At 41.9% G+C, this 24,535-nt stretch overlaps 1 protein-coding gene across 1 annotated transcript; it reads right to left on the reverse strand.

Annotated features, from left to right (window-relative positions):
* Positions 1–1,388: 1,388 nt before the first annotated feature.
* PROK2 (prokineticin 2) lies at positions 1,389–17,953 on the reverse strand. Its single transcript, XM_048491844.1, has 3 exons — positions 17,810–17,953; positions 7,280–7,405; positions 1,389–1,698 (listed from the first exon to the last, which is right to left on the reverse strand). The coding sequence occupies exons 1-3, from the start codon at positions 17,879–17,881 to the stop codon at positions 1,573–1,575; spliced, it is 324 nt and encodes a 107-aa protein (XP_048347801.1). The 5' UTR covers positions 17,882–17,953; the 3' UTR covers positions 1,389–1,572.
* Between the last annotated feature and the right edge of the window lie 6,582 nt (positions 17,954–24,535).

Here is a 24,535-nt window from a genome sequence, read left to right on the forward strand (position 1 = left end):
AATAGACTTTTTTTTTTTGCTTAAAAACAGAAAAAATCAATTGGTGACTTGTTGGGGGCTAAGTTAGACTTGATCTCCCATCAAATTTTAAAGACACAAGCTTCAGGAAATGGATCTGACGTGGTAGCTCCCTTTTATTCAGACACTGCCCATTGGCCTTCAAGGCCTACACCCACCCGGCAGCTAAAGCTAGTTAATATGAATTCGTTAATTTTGCAAAAAGAGCGAGTGGTGTTGTATATTGGACATTCCAAGCTAAACCAAAATAGGTGGTCAAATTATAGTGCAATTAGGTTCTCTTTGAGCCAGTTGTTAGAGTGTGCTCCATACAAGATTCAGTTGACTTCATATGAATACTTGCCCCCTGTGGATTACTATAAAAGAATTGCCCTAACTTTTAGCACATCTAAAATGCCTTCACTATTGTTGAAACATCGCCACTTTTTTTCCAGAAGGTATGATATTAAAATTATGCGTCTCTTTAGGAATACTACTATCCACAGACTCATTGAGGACACCCATGCTACACCTGACAAGAGAAATGCAAATTCAAAGGAGTTCAACAAAGCGACTGCTGTTGGAAACCCTAACAAAACTGGACACTCTTCAGAAGCTTTTACCAAAGGAATTGGTGACTTGTGGATTTGAGGATAAGGAGAATATCAAAATGGATATAATTCAGAGAAGAATCAATACTTAATTTGTAATAATAAGTCAGTTGAAGGCTTTTATGGCTAGTATCAACTGGCTGTTGTAGATTTTTCAGGCTGGATGACCATAGTCTGGTAGCTTTTGCTCCTAACATTTTATACAACCTGTGACTGGCATCATCAGAGGCATATTACAGTAAGATGTGTTTACCATGGCATGCCTCTGACGATGCCTGCCAGAGATGCGGGCAAAATATTAGACGCAAAAGCTACAAGACCATGACCATAAAGTCCAGAAAACTCACAATAGCAAATAATAAGTAAGAATTAATTGAATTATAATTTCTTAATTGTAACTAGGGGACAAGTGCTAATTTTAAAAATGTTTTTATATTTGGGCAGAAGAGACTGAGAGCCCCCCTCCCCTTTTTTTTCTTTATAGTATAGGATACTTTTTGGTGTGTGTATACTTTTAGTTGTTGTTTGTTTCTTTGTTTCCTAAAAAAATTAAACAGCAAAAAAGAGAACAAAATATTTAGCTGTTATTTAGCATGGTGGCCTGAATCCAAACATGCAGTTAATGGCACTTAAGTTTTCGTAAGGGGGGAATGATTTTTGCTAATTTTCCATTCCAGCCCGGCCCCTAGATTTTTTTCATAGAGATCTGTAGACCCTCAAGAACAGTATAGTGGGAGGTATACAGAGGGGGAAAGAATCAGTGAAAAATGTCTGCCCCTCTTAAAAAACTTAAGTACTCACAAGTTTTCTTAATGTGGTTGGATTCAGGCCAATATCTCAATAATGTTAAAGTCTATTGGTTGAGAAAATATATTAAAAATGTTGTCCGGAAAAGAAATTAATCACGGTAGCAATTAAGGATCTTAATACATAAAATAGCACAGAATCATCCACAATGTTTTTGCTAAAAAAAGACATCTTCATTTTTGAAATCTGGTAAACATTTGTATTTGCTCGGGGAAATCCAGACACAGGTCAGGTCAGGTAAACATGGGCAGGTGTGATACATTCTCTTTCCCAAAAATGGAACCTGCAAGTAAACATCCAGAGTTAAAAAAATGAAAACTGGAAGGAAGCTAAATATTAGGTAGCATCACTGCTCACAGTTACATCATCCTGATATATAAAAATGTCTCATAGGGACACCTGATGGAGTATTTTGCCTTCATAATACTGGTATATTACTTTTTTTTTCCTGTACTGATTCTTCGTTAACTACATGATTTTGTCTGAGCAATTAACCATAATTACAAAAAAATATAATGTTTGCCACATAGGCCATTATCAATGTATCACTTTAGTAGGGGCCTAATCCAAAGGTTTTTGGAGTTAGTAGGTTCTTTTTAATGAATGCCTCTTTGTTTCATATATGGCCTTCCGGTAATATCATCCAGTGACATAACTCCTGAATCATATCATAAAGGAAAGTAATTCTTTTCATTGCAGTCCTATAATAATGAAAAAGTTTAATAGGATAAGCTGAGAACTTTGAGCCACACACAGTTCTTCATTATTCAAAGTGCTAGAAATAATCTTATCTATAGTTTAACCTGAACAGCTGCACAGACATAATACTTTTAACAAAGGTGACAGACACTACATACTTTGTCAAGTCCTTCAGTAAATTAGATTCTAAATGTGTAAATCTTTATTTGTGTTTGGAATACTGTGGCCCCATAAAAGAGAAGAAAGCTTATGGTACTCAAACTAAAAGTTAAGGAATATATTATATACAGCATTATACTATACTTTTCAGTTAACTGTAGTCAGAATCCGCTTTTGTTATGCTGTGATCTTTGTAAACACAGATGGACATTTGATTGAACTTTTGTTTATTTCTTGCATCACAATTCATAATTGGGACCATCATGAGGGATGGGAAGGACAGTTACTGGTCTTCATCAGTCTTGTCAGTGATGGCCAAACTCCATGGAAACCATTACAATTCAAATCCAAGGTATAAGTTCAGTGCCACTATAGAGAATACCGCAGTAGGTCTCTTCCCTGTGCTTTGGTACGATTATGCTTTGTCTCCAAATTCTGAGGATGGGTGGCAAGAGATTGTACATAGGGAGAGAAGAAACAGCACTGCAGGTTTGAGTCCCACAGCTAAATCCAGACCTCCTACTGCGGATTTGCCTGCTGCTCAGTTCAAAGCATTGCCAAAAAGATATTGTACTGCCCTATACCAGAATTTTCCATTTTCCTCCACTGTGCCTGGACCCCAAATGCTTTAAAGAAAAAGGAGATGAAGAAAAAGAAGACTTTGAATTTATACTTTACTTTTCCCAACCGTAAGGAGTTTCAAAACAGCTTACAAACTCCTTCTCTTCCTCTCCCTACAACTGACACCTTGTGAGGTAGGTGGGACTGAGACAGTTCTCATAGAACTGTTGAATAGCCCAAGGTGACCCAGGAGGTTCCATGAGCAGGAGTCCACTGCTCTTAATTAGATTAGAGTCCACTGCTCTTAATCACTGCACCACACTGGCAGGCCTCCACTTATATGCCACATTTGCTACAGTTTCCTCATTTATGGTTTATATACTTTGTATTAAGAAATATGTTTTCAGGGGTTATTGTAGACCAGGCTGACCAGACGTCCCGTTTTTGGCAGGACAGTCCCGCCTTCAAACAATTTGTCCCGCGTCCCGCGGGTTATTGAAATTGTCCCGATTTTTGGGAGGCTGCCGCACTGCCTTCTGGAGCATGAGGCAGTGTATGTGGCAGCCGCTTCCCGATCGCGCGTCGCGGCCGCATGGAAACACGACCTTCACTGGGAGACTTGCCGTTTCCCTGCCCTGTCACAGAAGGCGACAAGCCAAGCAAAATTGCGCTCCCTGCGGCTGCGCGTCTGTTTCCTGCCACCCCGTCCCGGTTCAGAAAGGTGACCATCTGGTCACCTTATTGTAGAACCCCAAATTAGACATCCAATGCAAACACATCCTCTACAAAAAAGAGAGCTGTGCATAATGGTGTCCCACAATGTCCTTACACAAGTCAGATTTCAGAGAGTTGGTCATTCATAATCATGTATCTAACACTGACCAATTACAGAAACTCAATCTACAATGTGGACAATAGCAACTTTATTTGTGTCTGATTTTGTTATGAAAGATCAATGTATTTCTTTCTTGTAGGGCTGCTGCAAAGTCAAGTTGTGAATCTTTTTCTTTACAGAAAGAGAACAAATAATATTTTATTCATTTCACTAGAAAGAAAAAAAAGTATCTCTAGAGGTGGTAGCAAGTCTAAATGAATAACAACTCGCAGTCTTATCTAAGAGGCTAAAATTTAAACTGTGTCCTGATTTCAGCAATATGCTTTTAGTGATCTCCGATCAGCTTACATCAGCTGGTGGTCCACTTTACAAGCTTGCCATGTGTGATTTAACAAATGGGGCCCAGGCTAATCTAGTATAAAGACAAAATTGCCTTTCAATTTAAGTTTGTCCTTGTAGATTAAGTTTAAATTCAGTGGCATGGGAGTGTGGGAAAATAAAAATTGAAGATGTCTGCTTTGCACCTGACCTGCAAACAAATGCTTAAACTTAAATGCTTGCTACTATGCATAGTGTTTTAACCTTCTATGGATCATATTTACAGGGAAAATGAAAACCTGAATGCAACAGCCATTTTTGCTTTAAGACCATTTAATTGCAAAGAATTGTTCGGGAGAACAGTAAATGCTTGGCATTTTAATCAGTTCGAAGAGCTTATGAAAATGTTATGTGAATCTCCTTCCTTCTGCTGCTTGTATAACTAGGGATGGAGCAGGAAATTATTGGCCTCACTCTTCATCTCATAGAACGGATGCAAAAGTGATTAGAGGGAAGCACAGGGCCTTCATAAATTTATAAGCATACAGAAAGTTAATTCTTCTCTGTGCACAAGACACATGAGACCATGAAGAAGAATTAATTGTTCTCACATAAAGTAGCTAAGGGGCAGGAGTAGTCTTTAGGAATAACTAGTGTACTATGTACAAAAAGTGTTTTGAACGATTATCATTTTAGTCTTGCTGTTGCCATACTTCATATTAGAGATGGTGAGGTCACCACTGTTAAGAACACTTCAAAAAAGTTGAAGAAGATTCTACTGCTAGTTTAACCCTGGGGGGGGGGGGGGGTTTGGGAGTCAATATAGTTAATAAATTCACCCACTGCTGTTGTAGAAGTAAGCTGAAAAACTGGAAACTAGCATAAAGTCTAGAATTTGTTTAGAGTAGCACCATAATCTATAAGTGTTAAATAATTAAGAACAAAGGGCACATTTGGGAGTGTTTTTATAATTTTGGACGGATCCAGGCCTGTGTTGTCTGCAGACAGGGGTGCATTGTCGTTAAAGTAATTAGGGAATGTCTTGGAAGGCTAATGGCACTGGGGGTGCCTCCCCCTGCACTGGTCAAATCTGCTGCAAGCCTGTGGCCCCTGCCCCACAAGGCATCGGTAAAGAGGCACATGGTTTAATCTCACTCATACCATGAGGGATAGGCCCAGCCTCATTTGCATGATCAGTGATCTACCAGTTTGGCTTACTCTTGTTCTCATGCATGCAATGGGGAAAGTTTGGCTTGGACTCATTTATTTATTTATTTATTTATATTTATACACTTTTACACATGGTGTAGCAAGGGACAGTTCAAGCTTCACGCACATGCATGGCGTGGCAAGGGGACAGCCCTGCCCCATCCAGTTTTGCTCTTGGTGCAACAAAGGACTGGACAAGCTAATTCTCCTTCCCTCCTTTGGAGGGTGGGGCCAGAGTGGGATTGGGGACTATTTCCAGGATTAGAATCATAGAGTTGGAAGAGACCACAGATTAGAGAGGTACTATTATGTCCCTCCATTTAGACATTATATTCATATTGATGCAGTCCAGAATTTCATTGGCTTTCTTGGCTGCTGCATCACACTGCTAACTCATGTTCAATTTGTGGTCTACTAAGACTCCCAGATCCTTTTCAAGCCAATACATGTCACCCATCCTCTATCCGTTCATTTTCTTTTTTATGCCTAAGTATAGTATCTTGCATTTATCTCTGTTGAAATTCATTTTGTTAGTTTTGGTCCAGCTCTCCAATCTATTGAGGTAATTTTGAATTCTGACCCTGTCCTCTGGGTATTAGCTACCCCTCCTAATTTGATATCATCTGCAAATCTGATTAGCATACCCTCTATTCCAGTGATGGCGAACCTTTTCGAGACTGAGTGCCCAAATTGCAACCCAAAACCCACTTATTTATCGCAAAGTTCCAACATGGCAATTTAACCTGAATACTGAGGTTTTAGTTTAGAAAAAATGGTTGGCTCCGAGGCATGCGTTACTCGGGAGTAAGCTTGGTGAAGCAACCATGCCACACTTCAAATGGGTGAATCGCGACCCTAGGAGGATTTACTCAGAAGCAAGCCCCATTGCCAGCAACTAAGCTTCCTCCCAGGTAAAGGATCATGCCCAGGCTAGCCTAGATGTGAGTTTGTGTGTGTGTGTGTGTGTGTGTGGGGGGGGGGTGATTCCCCCCCCACATGATGAACTCTGTGCATGTGTGCCCACAGAAAGGGCTCTGAGTGCCACCTCTGGCACCTGTGCCATAGGTTCGCTACCGCTGCTCTATTCCATCATCCAAACCACTGATAAAAATATTGAATAACACTGGGCTCAAGAGGACCCCTTGCCCAGTGGTAAAAGAAACACTCAGGAGTATGCTTAATTACAATTATTAAGGCAATTCTCTCAATTATATATTACTTCACATCTATTTCTAGCAAAGGCATGGCCATAGTGATTAAAAGAAGAGGATTGCTGAGACTGTGAGACCAATATCATCTGCAAGGAATTATTTTTACTAGCATCACCAACAAGATATAGGATACTGGAGAGTTACTTTCTCATTCCAGTGGGTAATAAATATGCACATAATTTAAAGAATGTATCTTCTAAAGGCTAAAATAACAGATTGGTTAGGGAATTCATGAAATTTTTAAAAATGTTTTTTAAAAAGGAACACAACGGGAGCTACTGCAATCTCAGACCTCAGTAAATTCCCTTTGGTTAATATTTTATATTTTCAGTAGTGATTGATTGAAAGCACAGATTAGAAGGGAGCACAGTGAATATGAAGGTCATCAACTTCTAGTATCTGAGCAGTATCTAGTGTTTCAAATTTCATTTCATACAGAGAGAAGTTAAGTGCAGAAAAGTATTCTGTCTTTATCTAGGAGAAGCAAAGAGGAGCTTTGGATTATATGAACAGTTTGCTTATTCAAAAGAATAGTAGCTGTAGAAATCTTGAATTATTACAGAGTATCTAAAGGGACAAGAGTAAACATAGTTTTCACTGTAAGATACTGATTATATTTTATAATACAAGAAAAACAGTCTGTTTTACCTTAAGAACTTCTGCAGAATAGTACTGACAGTAATATATTTATTTGCGTAAGTTCTTATAATGCTGTTTCCATAAGGAGGCAACTTCCTGGGTAAAATATAAACATTCCTGCACTTCTGAATGGATAAAATTTTATGTAGTTTGACTTACACCCAAATATATTCGTACTCCCTTCTACCCTGTCAGTTACAGTATCACACGAGGCGCTAGAATAAAATACTAACTTTATGACTCAAAGGATGACAATCTTCTCCCAAGTTGCCCATTGGTGTACACATTCGAAGACTTCGAATCCAGAGACTAACAGCACAGCACATGCCTCCACCACACTGCAGATCTCTGTCACAAGCCTTAAGTATAACACAGAGATAACACAGTATTAGATAAACAACACCATGCTAAAAATACTCTATATCATTCCATTACCTTCTTATGTATTTTAAGGGGCTCTGCTTACATAAGATTGCAGGGTTGTAAAAAGAAACATGAATAACAATCAGCTATCTTAAATGAACTTTGGATATTTACATGATCAGACTCTGGGTTGGAAAATTTCTGGAAATTTGGAGGTGGAGTCAAGGGCTTGGAGGTGGAGTCAAAGGCTTGGAGGTGGAGTCAAAGGCTTGGAGGAGAGGAGGGGCCTAGCAGGGTATAATGCCATTGAGTGTGCCCTCTCAAGCAACCATTTTCTCCAAGGGAACTGATTAGTCTGGAGATCAGTTGTAATTCCAGATCTCCATGCTCTGCCTAAAGGCCAGCAAACTTGTTAGGCAGTCTTTTACCTTTTTATCTTTCTTTTAACTGGGAAATAAATATAAAATATCATATACTGTCAATGCTTAAATTCTTTATTTAATTCAAATAAAGCTAACTATAGCAGATTGTGGCATAAATTCAGCTGCAGTTAGTTTGGTCCTGCAGAAATCAATGAGGCTTGTGACTACATTTGTTTGGAGCTGGGCCACAGTGCTTTTTATTGCTGCTAAATATGATTCAGATTAATATGTGATTTATTTACAATTAATACTACCTCAATCTGACTTGCTGATTTGCTCTTTTCTCAGGCAACCTGTGGTCCAGGCCAATTTGCTGAGGAATCAAATATTCCCCTTCCTCCAGCTTCTCTACCTGTCTTCCCTCTTTGGACTTTCTCAGCCTGCCTGGGTCTTCTCTCTCACAATATCCTTTCCCACCCAACTCTCTCTTCCCCCTCCCAACTGTCCCCCTTCTTGGCTTAGTCTTCTCATTCTGCTAACTCATCACTTTTCCCCACATTCTTTTCTTCTCTATCTTCCCTTCCTGGTTCCTCAGTTTCTTTATGGGTGCAGTCTTCAATTGCTTGCAGTCAGCTAACCTACACCTAAATGCCTCCCCCCCCAGATTGAGAGCCCATTCCAGATGTCTCTTTCCTGTCTCCTGCGACTGTACCCCACCTCTGTGGTCCAGACCAAGGAATATCTGGAATTCCACACAGTCCCAAGAACCGGTTTTCATGTTGGCCAGAAAGGGTGGGCAACTGCTAGGACCAGTTCCCTCAGTCATAAGAATATCAAGCACTTTTGACTGGGCCTTCCTGCATGGGCCTCCATTGATTCAAGAAACCAGCAAAAATATAGTTAGGGCTACTTTTTGGGGGGGGGTTTTGCACAGGCACATCTGCAGCAGAAGGTCTAAAAAGTGCTTCAAATGGCAAACCGTAATTCAACCTTGGCTGAATTTAGATTTGCCTGGGGAAGGTTTAATGCTCTATATGCAAATTAACACCAACACAGTAGGTGAGAAGTAAATTATTGCTCCTGAGATACTGGGTTACTGATATTGGATTCTCTATAACATTATAGGTCATTTTCTAATACTAGCTGTCTGCTGAGTATGCAGAGATTTTCAGACAGGTTTTTTTTGGTAGAGGTAGCTGCTGTATGTAATAATTTGTCAGACTGAAGGACTAAAATAACATGAATAGTTGCAGAGGAACAGAACAGGCCATCTCGGACTCTCTCCTAAAACTGACAGAAATTTTTGTAATAAAGCAGTTTTTCCTGCATTCTTTTGACTTCAAATCAGGTGAAGTGATGGAGTAAGTGAAGGATGTTTTTCCAGGTTGAAGCCTTCACTGAAGTTCCCTGCCTCAGTCCCCCAACAACAGCCTCCTGTTGATCCCCCCCAAGTAATTGAGGCAATTTTTGGTTTATTAAAAATAAACAAACTCCCTAGCACCTTTCATTGTGGGGATATGTTTTTCTTCTATTTCTTTTTAAATGAAAGCTAGGAATTTAGAGTACCTGTTATACATATTGTACATAAATGATCTGTAATTAGGAGTGAACAGTGTAGAGGTTAGTTTTGCAAGTGATAAAAAATTATTCAGTTTGCTCTTCCAGTATTTACCTTCAGGTGGTCCCTGGCCCAAAAGACATTTGGGTAGCCTCAACCCGGACCCAGCCTGGTGGAACTCCCTACCATCTGGTGTCAGGGCCCTGCAGGATCTTAATCAGTTCCACTGGGCCTGCAAGATGGAGATGTTCCACCAGGTCTTTGGTTGAGACAGCCGTAGGTCGGTTCCATCTTGCTAGCCTCCAGATTTTGTCCCCCGTATTCCCCTGTCCTCATAATTAGAAATTGATAGGATCCATGATGGGAAGGAGATTGATGATAAATTTTTAGGTTGTATAGGGGTGATTTATAGATACCATGAGTTGCTACCATCAAGGATATTAATGAATTGTATTTTAAAGTTTTAATGTTTAAATGTTGGGGTTATTGCAATCTGATTTTTATGAATTGATGTTTTTAAGTTATTTGTGTGACCCACCCTGAGCTCGACCTTAGCTGGGAAAGGGCAGGGTATTAAATTTAATAAAATAAATACAAATAAAAATATTCAGAATAGTGAAAAACAAGGATAACCATGAAGACCTCAAGGAGGATCTCCACAAATTGAGTGAGTGGGCAGCAATGTAGCAGATTAAGTTCAATGTCAGTAACTGTGAGCTGATGCAAGTTGGAACACAAAATCTCAACTTCAAGTATAGGATAAGGGGGTCTGAACTTGCTATGATTGAGAGGGGAAAAGATCTTTGGGGTCATAAACAGCTCAATGGAAGAGTCAACCCAATGTGGTGCAGTGCTGAAAAAGGCAAACTCTATGTTGGAAAGGGATTGAAAATAAAGCAACTGACATTGTAATGCCCCTCTAGAGATCACTGGTTAGGCATCATTTGGAATACTGTGAACAGTTCCAGTCACCAAGTCTCAAAAAGCACATATCATAGCTGGGAAAAAGAAAAGAGAAGTACACAGGAGGGCAACCGGGTGATTAGGGGGTTGCACATCTTTCCTATGATAAAGGCTAAAGAGTCTGGAACTTTTCAGCAAAGAGGTCTCAGGGGACATACAGAGGGTTATAAAATTATCCATAGGATGGAGAGAGTTGACAAAGGCTCATTATATATGGACTACTTATCTCAGGGCTCTTCTCTGCACAGTGGGCTTGTAGTGAGGTTTCGCTGTTTACACGTGAGAAAGCACTCACTTGTAGCCACAGAGCTTTTCTGCAGAGAACTCTCCCAGGCCTGGTTCCCTTAACTAATCAACTTAACCCATCAACTAATTCTTAAAGGCACAGGTCTCATTACACCTGGTAGTCAAGATTGCTGGCTTACTACTGTAAGCTGCACTTCTATTGATACTATGGTTCCAAAAATAATCCCCTCCCCAATGAAAGAGGCAAAACAATTCCCTGAACCACACGCTGCTAAAGAGGCCGACCATGTGCTATGGCTGAATTCTCTCCCCCTCCTCTCCCCTCCTACACACACCCCCACACACCCATCCTGCTGCTGCTGCCCCTGGAGGACAGAGAGGCTTGTTATTTCCAAGCACTCTCTGTTATTATTATTCACCTAACTTGATCCATTTTGATTATATCAATATATAGAAAATGCAGAGAATTGGTGTGTGTTTGGCCTAAACTCCACTTGGATGAGGCTTTACTTTTCCTGGACTCGAAGGAGCTGGCAACATGGGGGGGCAAGGGGGGAGGTGTGAATGGCAGTGTGAGGGAGTGGGAAGGCTGGCCATGGGTGGAGAGATGTCTGGGGCGAAGTTGTGCTTACTGGCAAATATGTCCTGCTCTGGTGGAGAAGGAAATTAAAACTGTGCTAGCAGCAGTCTTGTTTGCCGCAGAGGATGGAAAGTGAAAGCAGGGCTCAAGGAAACAACTCCACACAAGAAATTTTGCCACAACTGACATTTGCCCCCCCCCCCCCCATTGTGCAGCAGACACCTTGTTCAGTAAGAAATTTTTCTCCCTCTCCAAAAATATTATAATCCAGGGACATCCAACGAAGCTGATGGATAGTAGATTTAGTGAGTAATTAAGATGAGAAATTCTCTGCCAGAGGATGTAGTGATGGCTACAGGCTTAGACATCTTTAAAAGGGGATTAGACAGACTCATGAAGGATAGGTCTATCAGTGATTGCTGGCCATGGGGACTAAGGGGAAACTCCATGTTCAGAGGCAGTCAACCTCTGAATACCAGTGCCAGGAGGTAACAACAGGGGGAAATCTTGTCCTCTGTGCCCCATTGTTGGCCCTCCAGAGAAATTGGTTTGCCACTGTCTAACAGGATGCTGGACTAGATGGACCAATGGTCTGATTCAGCAGTGCTCGCCTTGTGTTAATGATATTTAATTGCTGATTTTTTTTAAAAAAAATAAGCTTCTCTGTGTGTGAGGGAGGCAGGAATAGCCACTGTGGGGAAAGTATCAGGAGAAATGGCTGCCATATCAGTGAGAAAACCTGAACTTTCCTTCCCATGCAGCTGCCACCCAGGGTTAACTGTAATCTTTCCCCAATCGTCAGAGAAACTAGATTTGAGAAAGATCAGGGGAAAGCCAGGAAACCTCCAGGAAGTGCACAAACATATCACAACTCTGTCCAGAAGCAAGGAAAGAATATTTCCCAACAGCACAGAACTCAGAGCAGATAACCTATGTGAAAATGACTATGATGGTGTAAGATTGTGTAAGAATATTGTATTAGAGACCAGCAATCTGCCTATTGGCTTATTTTGGAATTATTCATATGTTGTACACAGGCTGGTCACTCTGTAGTCAGATGTGAGTTGTGGGTTCTTGTTTGTATGCAGTGTGTGAAGTACCTGATTTCGATCAGGAGTTGACATGTGTGAAGTGGTTTCCCCTTCTTACTGCTTTCATGATACAAAATAGTCCAAGAGATACTATTTTGCTTATTGGAGAAAACTACTGGTACATGTTTTCTGGAAAGGTTGTGGGTTTTCCCAATCAGGCAAATATCACCCTAGAGTAGTGGTTTACTCCCAGCCTTCCCCACAAATAATGCAGCGACCCTTTAGCCTACAGTTCCCTCTATGTTGTAGGTGACCACAACCCATAAAAAATTGAGTATATATAGAATATAGCAAAGAGAGCCGTTTTCCTACAGTGACAGTGGTCTTAGAAACGACCCTATGAAAGGGTCATTCAAACCCCAAAGGGGTCACGACCCACAGGTTGAGAACCGCTGCCCTAGAGGGATTTCATGTTGGAAAAACAATGCAGGATGAGAAGTGGGAGGACAAAGTCCATTCTCTCTGCACATTAAAGGCCCCTTCCGCACACGCAAAATAACGCATTTTCAAACCACTTTCACAACTGTTTGCAAGTGGATTTTGCTATTCTGCACAGCTTCAGAGAGCACTGAAAGCAGTTTGAAAGTGCATTATTCTGCATGTGAGGAATGAGCCAAAGTCCCAGTTTAAACTGGACATGATCTGGGGAGAACTAACTGGCATCAAGCACTTAGTATCCTTTGTATCTATACCATTAGTGGATCTCTTTGAAAGTTATACCTTTATTGCAGAGAGTTGATATCTTATTGTCTTTGGGATCCCCTGTATTCGTATTATTCATTGCTTTGTTGTTGTTATCTATAATATGTATACTTTGTTGTTGATTAAGAGTTGTGGGTCTGTTATGTGAATGTTTTAGTTATTTTCATTAAAAATAGCGTTTTTAACCACACTGGAGCCAGACAGATTATTTTTTCCTTTGGGGAACTAAAAAAGACTCAGAACTCATTTCTCACAGTTATACAGAGTGGAGACCTCAGACCAAACTTGTATACTCTGTAACGTGTGAAATTACATGAAATGACAGAGGCAGGCAGCAAAAGACATCTTCACATGGCTGTTCCTGGTTCAGCTCAGAATTTTCTCCTCATCTCCCCTTATCTATGTTCTCTATTTCTGAGAGGCTTTTAAAAAATTTATATTATGTTTGTTTTTTAAATGTGTTTGTATGTATATGTGTTTGAGTTCAGCATTTCAAAATTCTGTTTTTCAGTTTGTTCTCTACTCAGCCCACTCACATCTTCACTCGCAGGCCTGCCTGCTTTATGGTTTTAATCTTTAAATTGAAAGGTGTTTTTTTTAAATAGTATGTTACATTTTACAAAGATTACAAGTTGTTTTGAGGATCTGGTTTAAGAATGGGTTACAAATCCAGCAAATAAATATTCTTCAAAGGATACATGGTATATGAATTAATTCTCAGTAGAGAACCCCTTAGGAAATAGCTCAGCAGAGAACCCCTTGACTACTGCTCAAGAGGTATTGTTTTGTTCACTCTGGGGAACCTGTTTTTATGTGACCATAAAAGGCAGAGGTTGTTGTTTGTTATTTCTTCTTCTTCTTTGCACTGCTTGTGTGCATCTATGAATCATTGCCATGTAGTTTTGAATGCAGAGAAATCAAATGAGGACAGAGCAGGAAATAAGTACAAGAATTGCTTCATTTTGGATTATACTGTAGTCAGTGTATTGTACTATACACAATGGCCATTTAACTTCTGCCAGATGCTTTGGGTCCTCTACAAGTAGGACATGAAATGAAGTCAGAACTGTCCCCTTCCCTTTCTTCATTACTTCCTTTCTCTTCCCCTTCCCAATTCCTCCAGATGACTCCTTTCTTCATAGGATGCTTCAGTTGCTCCATATCAGCTTCTCTGAGGAGAACGTTTTCTCAGAGTCATAAATCAGGGATCTTGAAAATCTTCCCAGGATGTTTTCAGTGGGCCAATACCTAAACAGCTCCTCTCAGGACAACCTGATCAGATCATCTGTATTCTCAAAGACTTTCATCTGACTAAAATGTAAGTTTTGAAATAAGATGGATTTCAAGCAAGAATTTCATTACCTTCCATACACACCTTTGAACCTAAAATTGGTACTTATCTTTTGTATGATGCATTGAAACCCCCCTCATATTTCTAATTTTTTGCTGTTTTAGGCTACAGGTTGGTCTGAGAGCATTAAGATTTGTTTAAAAGAAACAATAAACAGCAATTGTGGAGGCATATTTCAATTTGCATGGGGGAAAAGAAAGTTATGAGTGCCCATTATTCTCTATTACATGTCTCTATTATGTCACTCTATTATGTGTCATGCTCCAATGGCATCCAACTATACATTGATGGAATTGGCAGGACGAACTGAGTGCAACTATGCACTTTTCGGTACCCAGCAGCAAAGCCTGCAGAGCAAGAATCCCGGGGAAACCTTCAGCAAACAGCTGTGGGCATGGAGAATCCCTACAACACTATAAAATGTCAGGTGCGAGAGACAGAAGAAACTGACAAGAGGGCTTTAAAGGTCAGGCGGGAAAAATAAGATGTCTCCTCAGCTCCTGAGCTCCACACAGCAGGAGGACACGACTTGTAGACAACTTGGGGAAGAAAGGTTGGTAATTTTGCAACCTCAAAATAGGACGGCTCAAGCTGAAATAAGGCGTCCTGAGAATGTCTTGGGGCAAAAGTTGTGCAGAGTTCGTTCCCCAGATGCATTTCCCCCCATCCTCAGGACGTCTTATTTGTGCTGTGCAGAATGGACTCATGTTTAAAGGTGCGCTGTAAAACTGCAATTATTTCTCCTGTTTTTTCATGAATGGGAATCCTTAGGGCATAAACTGGTTCCCCATCAAATTCTTCTCTCTTGTACACATTGCTCCTTCTCATATGTGCAAAGATTTGTCCTACTGAGTGAATCTCCCTTCCTATTGGTTCCCCTCCCTATTTACATGTGTCCCTGTGATTAAACATCCATCAGTAATGTCAGAAAATAGACCATGGCAACAGTACAATAACGGTATGGAGCATCGGCTGGAAGAACGAGATATGAAATTATCATTGCAGCCTTCAAGTGGGCCCAGCCACAACTACTAGTAATAATCAAACAACAGAGAAGGAGGACAATACGCACCTTAATACGCACCTTTGGACAGATTCCCTCAACAACCTTGCCAATTATGATAGTGGCTTACATCATCATGAGGTACTGACAGGACTACCCGTCTTCCAACTTACTGACTTATTTTTTGCTCTGGGATTTTGCTACCTTTAGCCTAAAAATGAAAAGCTAAATTAAACAGTAGAAGCAAATTGCAGAAAAAAATGTAAAAATTGTAAAAAGGCTCAAGAGTAAGTAACTATGTTGAACAGAAAAGATTTGTAATGCCTCTGGAGACTCATCATCATAATCCTAAGGAAGGAACAGAGTCTTTTACCAAAAGAAGGAGCAAGAACCAGACAGCGGTAGCCTGGTTTTTCTTTTTAAGGAACAAAGAAATGTATATGTCCAGTAGAAAAAAAAATCTCAGTTTGATTTACAGTCTCCGTGGAAACTGATAAATACCTGGTGGGAGCTTTTAAAAGAAAAATTAACCTTCTATTGTGAAGCTGAGTCTCTTGTTTTCTTTCCCTGGGTTTATATATAATTATGTTAAAAATTTATTGCAAAAGCAACAAGAAAATGTGTGCAAGTCTCTTTTGAAGGGACAATTATCTCCTACAATAGAATCTCATAGACCTCAACAAATATTTCATTGTAACAGAAAGGCAGACTTATGGACCGGAGAAATAAAGATCAATTCCATGAGATTTCACCAGAGAAAGCAATGTCCTAAAAAATAAAGGAAGGTGGTGACATTAACTGTGCAATCCAGAAAGGGGTGGGGGAAGGGCTTTGGATGCGGCATGACCCCAGCATGGGTGTACATGCCCCTTATACTGGTGCTGAGGAGTTGGGCAGTAGTGTGATGTCCAGCCACCAATGCTGCTGGCGATGTTCTGGCGATGTTCCTGGGGGATTGTGCTGGCTTTCGTCAGCTTCCTGAGCCCTTCCAGCCTGGGAACACCTTTTTTTTTTGCCAGTATAGACTTATGCCAGCAAAATGTTCAATGCAGCCCATTGAGCTATGTATGGAGCTTTCATCAAAGTTGGGGGACCTTCACATTTCGCTCCCTGGCCGTGGCACCACAATCCTCTTTGGAAGCAATATGGCTGCTCGGTCCCCCACCACGCTGCTCTGTGGATTGTACGGCCCATCTTCAAACATGATTCTTTCATCTATTCTCAAAACTTCTTGATCAGGCACTACTGGGGGCGGAGGCATGGAGAGACTTCAGCAACAGATTAGGGCAGTGCAGGCACCCCCTCCTCAAAAAAGGAATTTGACTAGCCAAGGACCCTGCTACTGATAGTTTTAAGTGTGGACCGCTCCACAGTCAAACCAGTAAACAAATCTGCAGAGACTCAACTCCTCACCCTCCCACACTTCCTCTAGTGCTATCAGACCTCTCAAAATACAACTGCCCTGGTAACCAACTTTCCCCAGAAGCCTCAGGTTTGGAATTAGTCCTAAAACTCCCCCACCCTCCCAACAATATTGGGCCAAGAATGCACACAAAAAAAGACAGCATTAGGATCAAGTTTCAGAGGGCAGTAGAACACCTAGAGTTGAATCCAATACCACCTTAGAGACCTACAGGATGTTTGGGGTATCAGATTTGCACATCAAAGTCCCCATATCTGATGAAGGGGCTTTTGACTCTTAAAAGCTCATACCCGGAAAACCTTGTTTGTCTGAGATGATTCTGGATTCCTTCGGATCAAGCATCTCTCTCACCTCCCAAACTTCAGCATCCCTGCATGTCCACTCACGGATAGGTTCTCCACGTCCAAGTTGGAGATTTGGGGAGGTGGATCCGGAGGAGGGTTAGGGTTAGGCTTGTATGGGATATAATTCCATAGAATTCTGTTGTGGCTGTTTCCTCCAAGTAATATCATGGCATCTCCAGCCTCCACCTGGCGACTGAACAACCCTATTCATGGGACACTTTGTATTCCAAAGCCCCAAAGATGCCTCAAGGCACATAAAATCTCCTAAAGAGAAGAAACCGTCCTGGCAAATTAATCGTCCTGCCCTTTCAAAATGATACCACATCCAAGCCATTGTCATTCTCCTCCCACCACAAGCAAGGGCAAAGCTCGACCTCTCCCAACCCCAACCATTCACATGCGTGCTATATGAGCAATCCCCTTCTCCCCCAGAACCAAGCCACAGAATCGCATCCAAGAGAGAAAAGGGGCGCAGGAACAGCCCAGAGCCCGTCGCCCCCTCCCCACCTGCGAAGTATCACCAAATCCAACACAGCCCTCTCTTTTACTGACACGCATCCCCCTCGTAAGCAAAACACCGCAGCCCCTTCTTCCTGGATGAGCCTGGGCTGGCCCCTGCGCTTTTCGCCCGGTCCCAAAGTTCCCGCCAAAAAAGCTTGCAGGGCACGGTGCTACACCGGCACGCGCGCTCCGCGCGCAATCCGCGGAGAGCTCTTGCATGCCGGCTCGTGCAAAGCCCAATGGGTGGCACTCAGGCGGGTTCCCTGCCCCTCTCACCCCAGTGATGACCGCAGAGTCCCCTGCGGTGAGCAGCAGAAAGAGGAGAAGCGCCCAGGGCGATCTCCTCATGGCTCTCGCTCGCTTTCGGGCTGCGGCTTTCGGCGCCTGAAGTCTCGGTCCGGGGCTTCCCAGCTCCAGGGCAGTTGCAACTGTGAGGAGAAGCTGAGCTGGCGCTCGGGCCGCTCCCGCCGTTATAAAGCCCGGGGCTGCCATGCAAAGGGAAGATGACTCACCCACCCACCTACCCCTGCAACGCTGCTGCCGGGGAGCGAGGCACACAGTCGCGCAAAATTCACACGCGGAGACACACGAATGGCAAACCATGGTGTATATAGGCGAAATTCGCACCACGGTGGAGGAGTGTGGGTGCACGGGATTTGGGGTTCCAATAAGAGATTCAAATCGCACTTAGCCAAGAGAGTCACCAAGGGGTCTTGGGCAAGTCTGCATCTCTCAGCCATTCAGTGCAATGAGAGAGATATATATTTTTACTCTGAAAAGTGTACAAAAGTGGTACAGAACAGGAGTACTTCCTGGAGGAGGGAAAAAGGTATAAGTCAGATCCAGACAGCTCCTCATGAATTCATACGATTTTTCCATTGGAATGAAATGAAGCCACCATGAAACTATAGAGCATGTCTTAGTCTACAGGCAGCACCAAAACAATCACACATCCCATGCTCCGTGACACTGCCGTGGCACAAAAACATGCTTGAAATTGTCCAGGTGTCTAAGAAGGCAGAGAGCAAGGCACAATCTGCGTGGGTGTCTAGCAAGAACCATCACATGAGGAGGCTATCTACTGTCTAATTTTTAGGGGAAATGTATCCAAAGCAGCAGTAATGAGGGTGCCTCATGAGAACAATGTACTGATGTAATTATCCTGGGAGTGATGCATGTTCCCAGAAACTTCTAAATGGAAGTCTCCCGAGTGGACAAAAAGACACATCAAGCAGCTGGGTGTAAATCCAATCTCCGAGGAAATTATTTCAAGTTGGGATGAAAACCCTGATGATCTTCTCTATTGAGGGATAAATGCTAGCGATATAAGTTAATTACAGTTCTATTCAAGATACTTTTAGAGGGGAATGATGACATCAGTCCAGATGAGATTGGTAGCACCTGATCTACAACTTGCACTCCATTAAGGGTGTAGAGAGGGATAACCTGGTTAGTATTGAATCAACCCTGGGTTACATTTTGTTCCTTCTGGAGCCATGTTGAACCAGAAATTCACACTCTGCACACTGTACATATAACATGAAGGGGTGTTAGCATTCTCATAACTGCTCCTTAGGATCCTAGGACTGGTCTGACCACTAATAGGTTGACCTGGCGTTGTGCCAAAGAGCAACATCACTTCCAGTAGAAAAGTGAAAGTGACATGGTTACACTTCAAACACCAGGGTTTAATCATCATACAGTTCTGGGTGAATCTGCTTCTGCTTTGCACAAGTGATGTCACACATCAGCATGAAGCTGAATAGCTTGTCCCTGACTCTCCAAGTTACTCTATTGGAGTGTCTGCCAGGGTGAGCAACCGTAGAGGCGAGGAGAACCTATTTCTCTAAGGCTATGAAATGACTCCCTTGTGAATTTCATAGACGTTCTGTTCTTGCAGGTACACAAAGAGAATGTCAGTGGTGCAGCTACACAAAATTATAGACTCTGGAATTAACAGAGGACCATTTAGGTCATGTCTACCTCAAATATCAAACAAGCTTGCCTCATTCTATTGTCTCCGTGCATATTTACACTGAAGTAAGTCCACGTTTGCTCAGTAGGGACTTCTAACTACATCTTGCTGCTAAACCTATAAATTGGGGCCCTGGAATTCCATCCAAAAGTCCAGCCCACTGGAGATTGATACTACTGGAGGATGTAAAACCTGCCTACACAGTGCTCTTTAAAAGAGTCCATCTGGCCCATAGATACTCAGTGAACCCCTTTTTTTCTGAAGAATCCTTTGACTGCTTCGATTATTTGATATCAGACCCTGAACCTTTTAAATTAATCACTAGATATATACAGTGGTACCTCGGTTTTCGTGGTTAATTCATCCGAAAGGAATCAACGAAAACCAAAATCAACGAAAACCGAGGCACCATTTCCCATAGGAATCAATGTAAATTCAATTAATTTGTTGGAGGCACTCCAAAAAGTGCCGGGAAGGGATTATTTGGCTTCCTGAAACCCCAGCTGGGAGGCAGAGGGAGCTCCTTATTTGGGCAGTGACTCCCCCTGATGTCACTGCCCAAATAAGGAGCTCCCTCTACCTCTCTGCTGGTTGGGGGTGTCACTGCCCAAATAAGGAGCTCCCTCTGCCTCCCAGCTGGGCTTCCTCAAACCCCAGCCAGTTTCGGTTTTCGTGGACTTTTCATAGGTTTCGGTTTTTGTGGACTTTATCTGGGCAAATTTTTTCTGGGTTTGAGGACGAAAACCGAGGCAATCGATGAAAACCGAGACAAATTTTGCCCAGAAAAAGTCGACGAAAACCGAAGTCAACGATAACTGAGGTATCACTGTAATAATATGAAAGAAGGAATCCTAAAATATTTTGTTCGTATTTTTGTAGACCTTTCTAAAATGAATTCTTAGATATTTCTTTTTCTGTGGGTTGGGGATTTTATGAAGCCAGATCTGAACCAATATATTCTTGACTGCACAACACCCTGAACCAAATTGCTAACACCAATTAAAAATTTAGGGTAGTTTAACATGAGGGACATTTTCTTCTCAAGTCAAAAACTGGTACATGCAATGGGTTGGTAAGCCAGGCCTGGCCCTGCCTGGCAACCATCAGGTGACTTGGGGTGGGGTGGGGGGACATGGAGGCAGCTGTTGGCAATAGAAACACAGAAGTGACATCATGCCTTTCTAGAAACTGACATAAAGTTTCTAGAGATTCCTAGAGAGGCATGACATCACTTCTGGGTTTTCCCTGGAAATGACATCATATTATTGGCACAACAGCCTTTTGTTAATTTTTTTCTCCCACTGCTGCTCAGAGCTGTGATGGGGAAAGGTTTGAGAAAGAGGACTCCTTGCCCCCACAAGGGAGCTGGCAACCCTACTCATAATTACATTCAGTTCTGAGATACAGAGCTATCCTCATTTAAGATTTAACTATTGGGCCTGGCCACACGCTGCTGTGGCTGAGTCTGGTGAAGTGGAAAAGAAAGGAAAGGGGAAGCGAACGGTTCGAACATGTGTCATTGCACAATGATTGCAAGGGAGGGGAGGGACAAGGGGCCCCTCGCTCCCCTCCCTCTCTCCCGTTCCCTTGCATGGCAACCTGGCTGGTCCCTCCCTAACGTTCCCTTTCCCTCTGGTAGGGTGGAGTTAAGACCATGTACGGAGTGGCTTTGGTCCTGTCCCTTTCACTCCCTTCCCTTGCAGGCAAATTATCTAGCGTAAAACATGCTGGGAGGCATGAGCTATGTTGTGTTCAAATTTCAGAGCATTTGGTCCAGCAAACCCCTGGACCCTCCCTCACCTTCCCCTTCCTCCGCTAGGGTGGGTGGGCCATGTGAAGATGGCCCGCCCCATCCCTTTCACTCCATAAGGCAGTGGTTTTCAAGGAAGGCATGGTTGGTTCCCTTATATCAGAGGGTGTTGCTTTGACGGCCAGCAGAGGGCGCTGTTGCAGAACAGAACTGTGGTTCCAACTGTCACAGGTGTGGCATGTACACAATAACTGGCATAGTGGTGACATGTACACAACAGAAGGTGTGGAAACAGTATGGAAACCTGGCCGCACGCAAATGCGACATTGTGTGAAAATTTCAAAGCAATCGGTCCAGTAGTTTGGGAGATTACCTGTCAGCAGAAAAACACATTGATAGATTTTTATATATATAGATTTATTTTTTTAAAAAAATCCTTCTTTTCAATTCTGAGTAGGAATGCCAGATTCCTCCCAGCTAATGGTAGGGAATGGGAGGGTAGGGTTGCAAGATCCATGGTGGGAAACTGTAGGTGGCTCCTGGGGAGGACAGGGACCTCAGTGGGGTACAATACCACAAAGTCCACCCTCCAAAGCCTTCATTTTTTTCCAGGGGAACTGATTTCTGTCTAATTCCAGGAGATTCTCCAGGATCCAACTGGAGGCTGGCATCCCTAATTCTGAGGGTGTTCTGTTCCCCAAGTAAAACTATCTTTGGTGCCCTGTACTTGGCCAGAACAGAGTGGGAGACTCACAAGCAAGGTGTAACAGTTTTTTTTTAAAAAAAGATTTATTGCTTAGAAGAATTGAGACCCTAATTCTTCCCAGGGTCTGACTAAGTTAATGTACTTGCTTGACTGGAACAACTTGAAGCTTGAAACTTTTATTCTTTCTTGACTTCTTCCAAGAAAGTCCACTTTGTGTTTCCTCTTGGTTCCTTCAGTGTCCTTTATCAAGATTCCACTTTCTGTTAACACCTTAACTTTATCCTCTCTAGACTATACACCATAGACGTAACAGATATTGCAGCCTTCCAACTCCCTTGGCACCTTAGACTGACCGAGCTAAACAGGGGGATTACTGGGTAATGAAAGGAAGGCTGCCTCTAGGAAGATTTCTTAAAGGGTCTAGACAGGGTCTAAACTAAAATCCCACCCACCCCTAGAACACTATACAAGGAACTAAACCCACACTAGCTATAGGGTCAACTGTGACTTAATAAGAAAATAATAAGTGCTTCTCTGGGGGCATGACAGAGGAAGTCTCTTTCCTGTTAAGAAGCTGTGATACATCAATTATATCCCTGTTCATCAAGAACAGATTATGCAGTTGTCTGAGTTCAATGACTAGAAGAGCTCAAAATTTATAATGGATGGAAGTATAGGCTAGAAGTAAGAGCTGACAGCTATCCATTCAGGAAAGGAAGCCTACTTCAACATCTCAACAGGTTGTGCCACCCCTTTATGGCCTTTTTAAAAATCCAGATATAATTACATTTCCTAAGCCTTTCTCCACTTATTCTTCAGTTCTGAAGAAGGAGTCAACATTCTCCATCTGTGCCCAGTATAGGCAGGTGCAGACTGAAGAGCACAAGACTAAGCCCACTCTGCTGTAAAGAAGGGAAAGGAACAGCCACATGCCACATTAAAAGCAGGGACATTTAAAATAATTTTATTTTCAAGCTGTACAGTGTTTTCAAGAACCCAAATATAGTTAACCTTTCTTATTTCCCCCCCCCCCAATATTTTCCAAATAATTTTTTTTAAATGTGGCCACTTGAACAAGTTTTGTTATAGGGTATTTGCTATGGGTAACTGAGCCCCATTACACCAGTTCAAATCTATCATAACCTGGTAGATACTGAATGCTGAGAAAATTTGACTTCATCACATGAATTTCATTTTGTTCCAGTGTTCCCTAGGGACATATGTCCTCATTTCAAAGACAGCACAGTTACCACATACAGCCATTTTTTTTGCTTGAAGGCCAAATACTGGATTAACATAAACTAGCCTACAATTTTTAGCTCTCAGCTTGCAGAGAAGTGAAGAAATGCTTCTATGCCCATTCTGCACTTGTTTCTTTAGATAACATTCTGTATTTAGCTGAGGCAACCTGGAACAATTTATGTTTCAAACTCGAACTATAGTTGTCGTAATTAGCATTATGTAGGACCAATTCTTTGTTGTTATTCTTTGAATACTTTTATTTATATTGAATTGTTAAAAACACAATCACAAAAATCACAAAAAACTAAGTCTTGCCTTCAAATGTTCTGTTTTAAATCTTGAGAAATGAATAATTGTTTAAAATATACTAGACACTTTACATTGCCATATGCAAATAAACTCCATTCATTCATACAAGACACAACCTTGTCCAAGTTAAGCATTCTTAGGTTCCACTGATTTCAGTGAGAAAGTATATGTAAGTGCTGTGCTTCACTGTACTCACAAACCACAGTGCTTGGGATTGCACTAGTGCAATTGATTCTTAGAAAAAATGTGCAGACACTTACGATTAGGCGGCACATAGTGAATACAGCAAAGAGTGATCTTCATCATGCCATAACAAAGACAAACATGAGAGCACAGCTGTTCTCATAAGCAATGAATTTGATGTCAATGAAGATGACAGTAAAGAATCCCTAAAAAGGAGGAACATTGATAGATATTCTTGTTTCCACTAAAAGAACCAAGTGCGGTCGTGCATTCTTCAGCAGAAATTAAAGCAGCATGTTCCTGCATTTTTAAAAAGTCCAGATTCTCTTTTAGCATTTAAGAATCTTATTTAAGCACCGCCTTTGTCAAAACCATTATTCTCTGCACTGTTACGGAACTGTAGAAAAAGGCAACCCTTGCTGATAGCCATCTGAGGTAACATAAATGCTCATTTATCAAAGTTCTATGGTTAACAGAACATTCTGGGAATGTGTAGCTGAAACCACTGATTTCACCCACTACCACTGGTGAACGAAATTTCAACAGAATGGAAGAACAATGGCCATTTATGCACTTGTGGTCTCTTTTGCACTGAGTATACATTCCCTTTGAGTTATGCACACATTCCCCCCACCTTCAGGAACTCTGTGGTTTCCAAGAGCTCTCAAAGTGTGACTTTTCATCTCTCTTCACAGGGAATGCAAAGGAGATCAGCATGCATTTAGCTTTCTTCAGATTTTCGCGCTCCTCTCCTCCTTCCCCTGGCCACACCACCGCAGTTCCTCCCACTCTTCAGGCCACCATTTTAGAAGGATCAGAAGCGCTTTCTTTTTTAAA

The sequence above is a fragment of the Sphaerodactylus townsendi genome, linkage group LG03 (genome assembly GCF_021028975.2).
Source record: "Sphaerodactylus townsendi isolate TG3544 linkage group LG03, MPM_Stown_v2.3, whole genome shotgun sequence".
In the NCBI taxonomy this organism is placed as follows: Eukaryota; Metazoa; Chordata; class Lepidosauria; order Squamata; family Sphaerodactylidae; genus Sphaerodactylus; species Sphaerodactylus townsendi.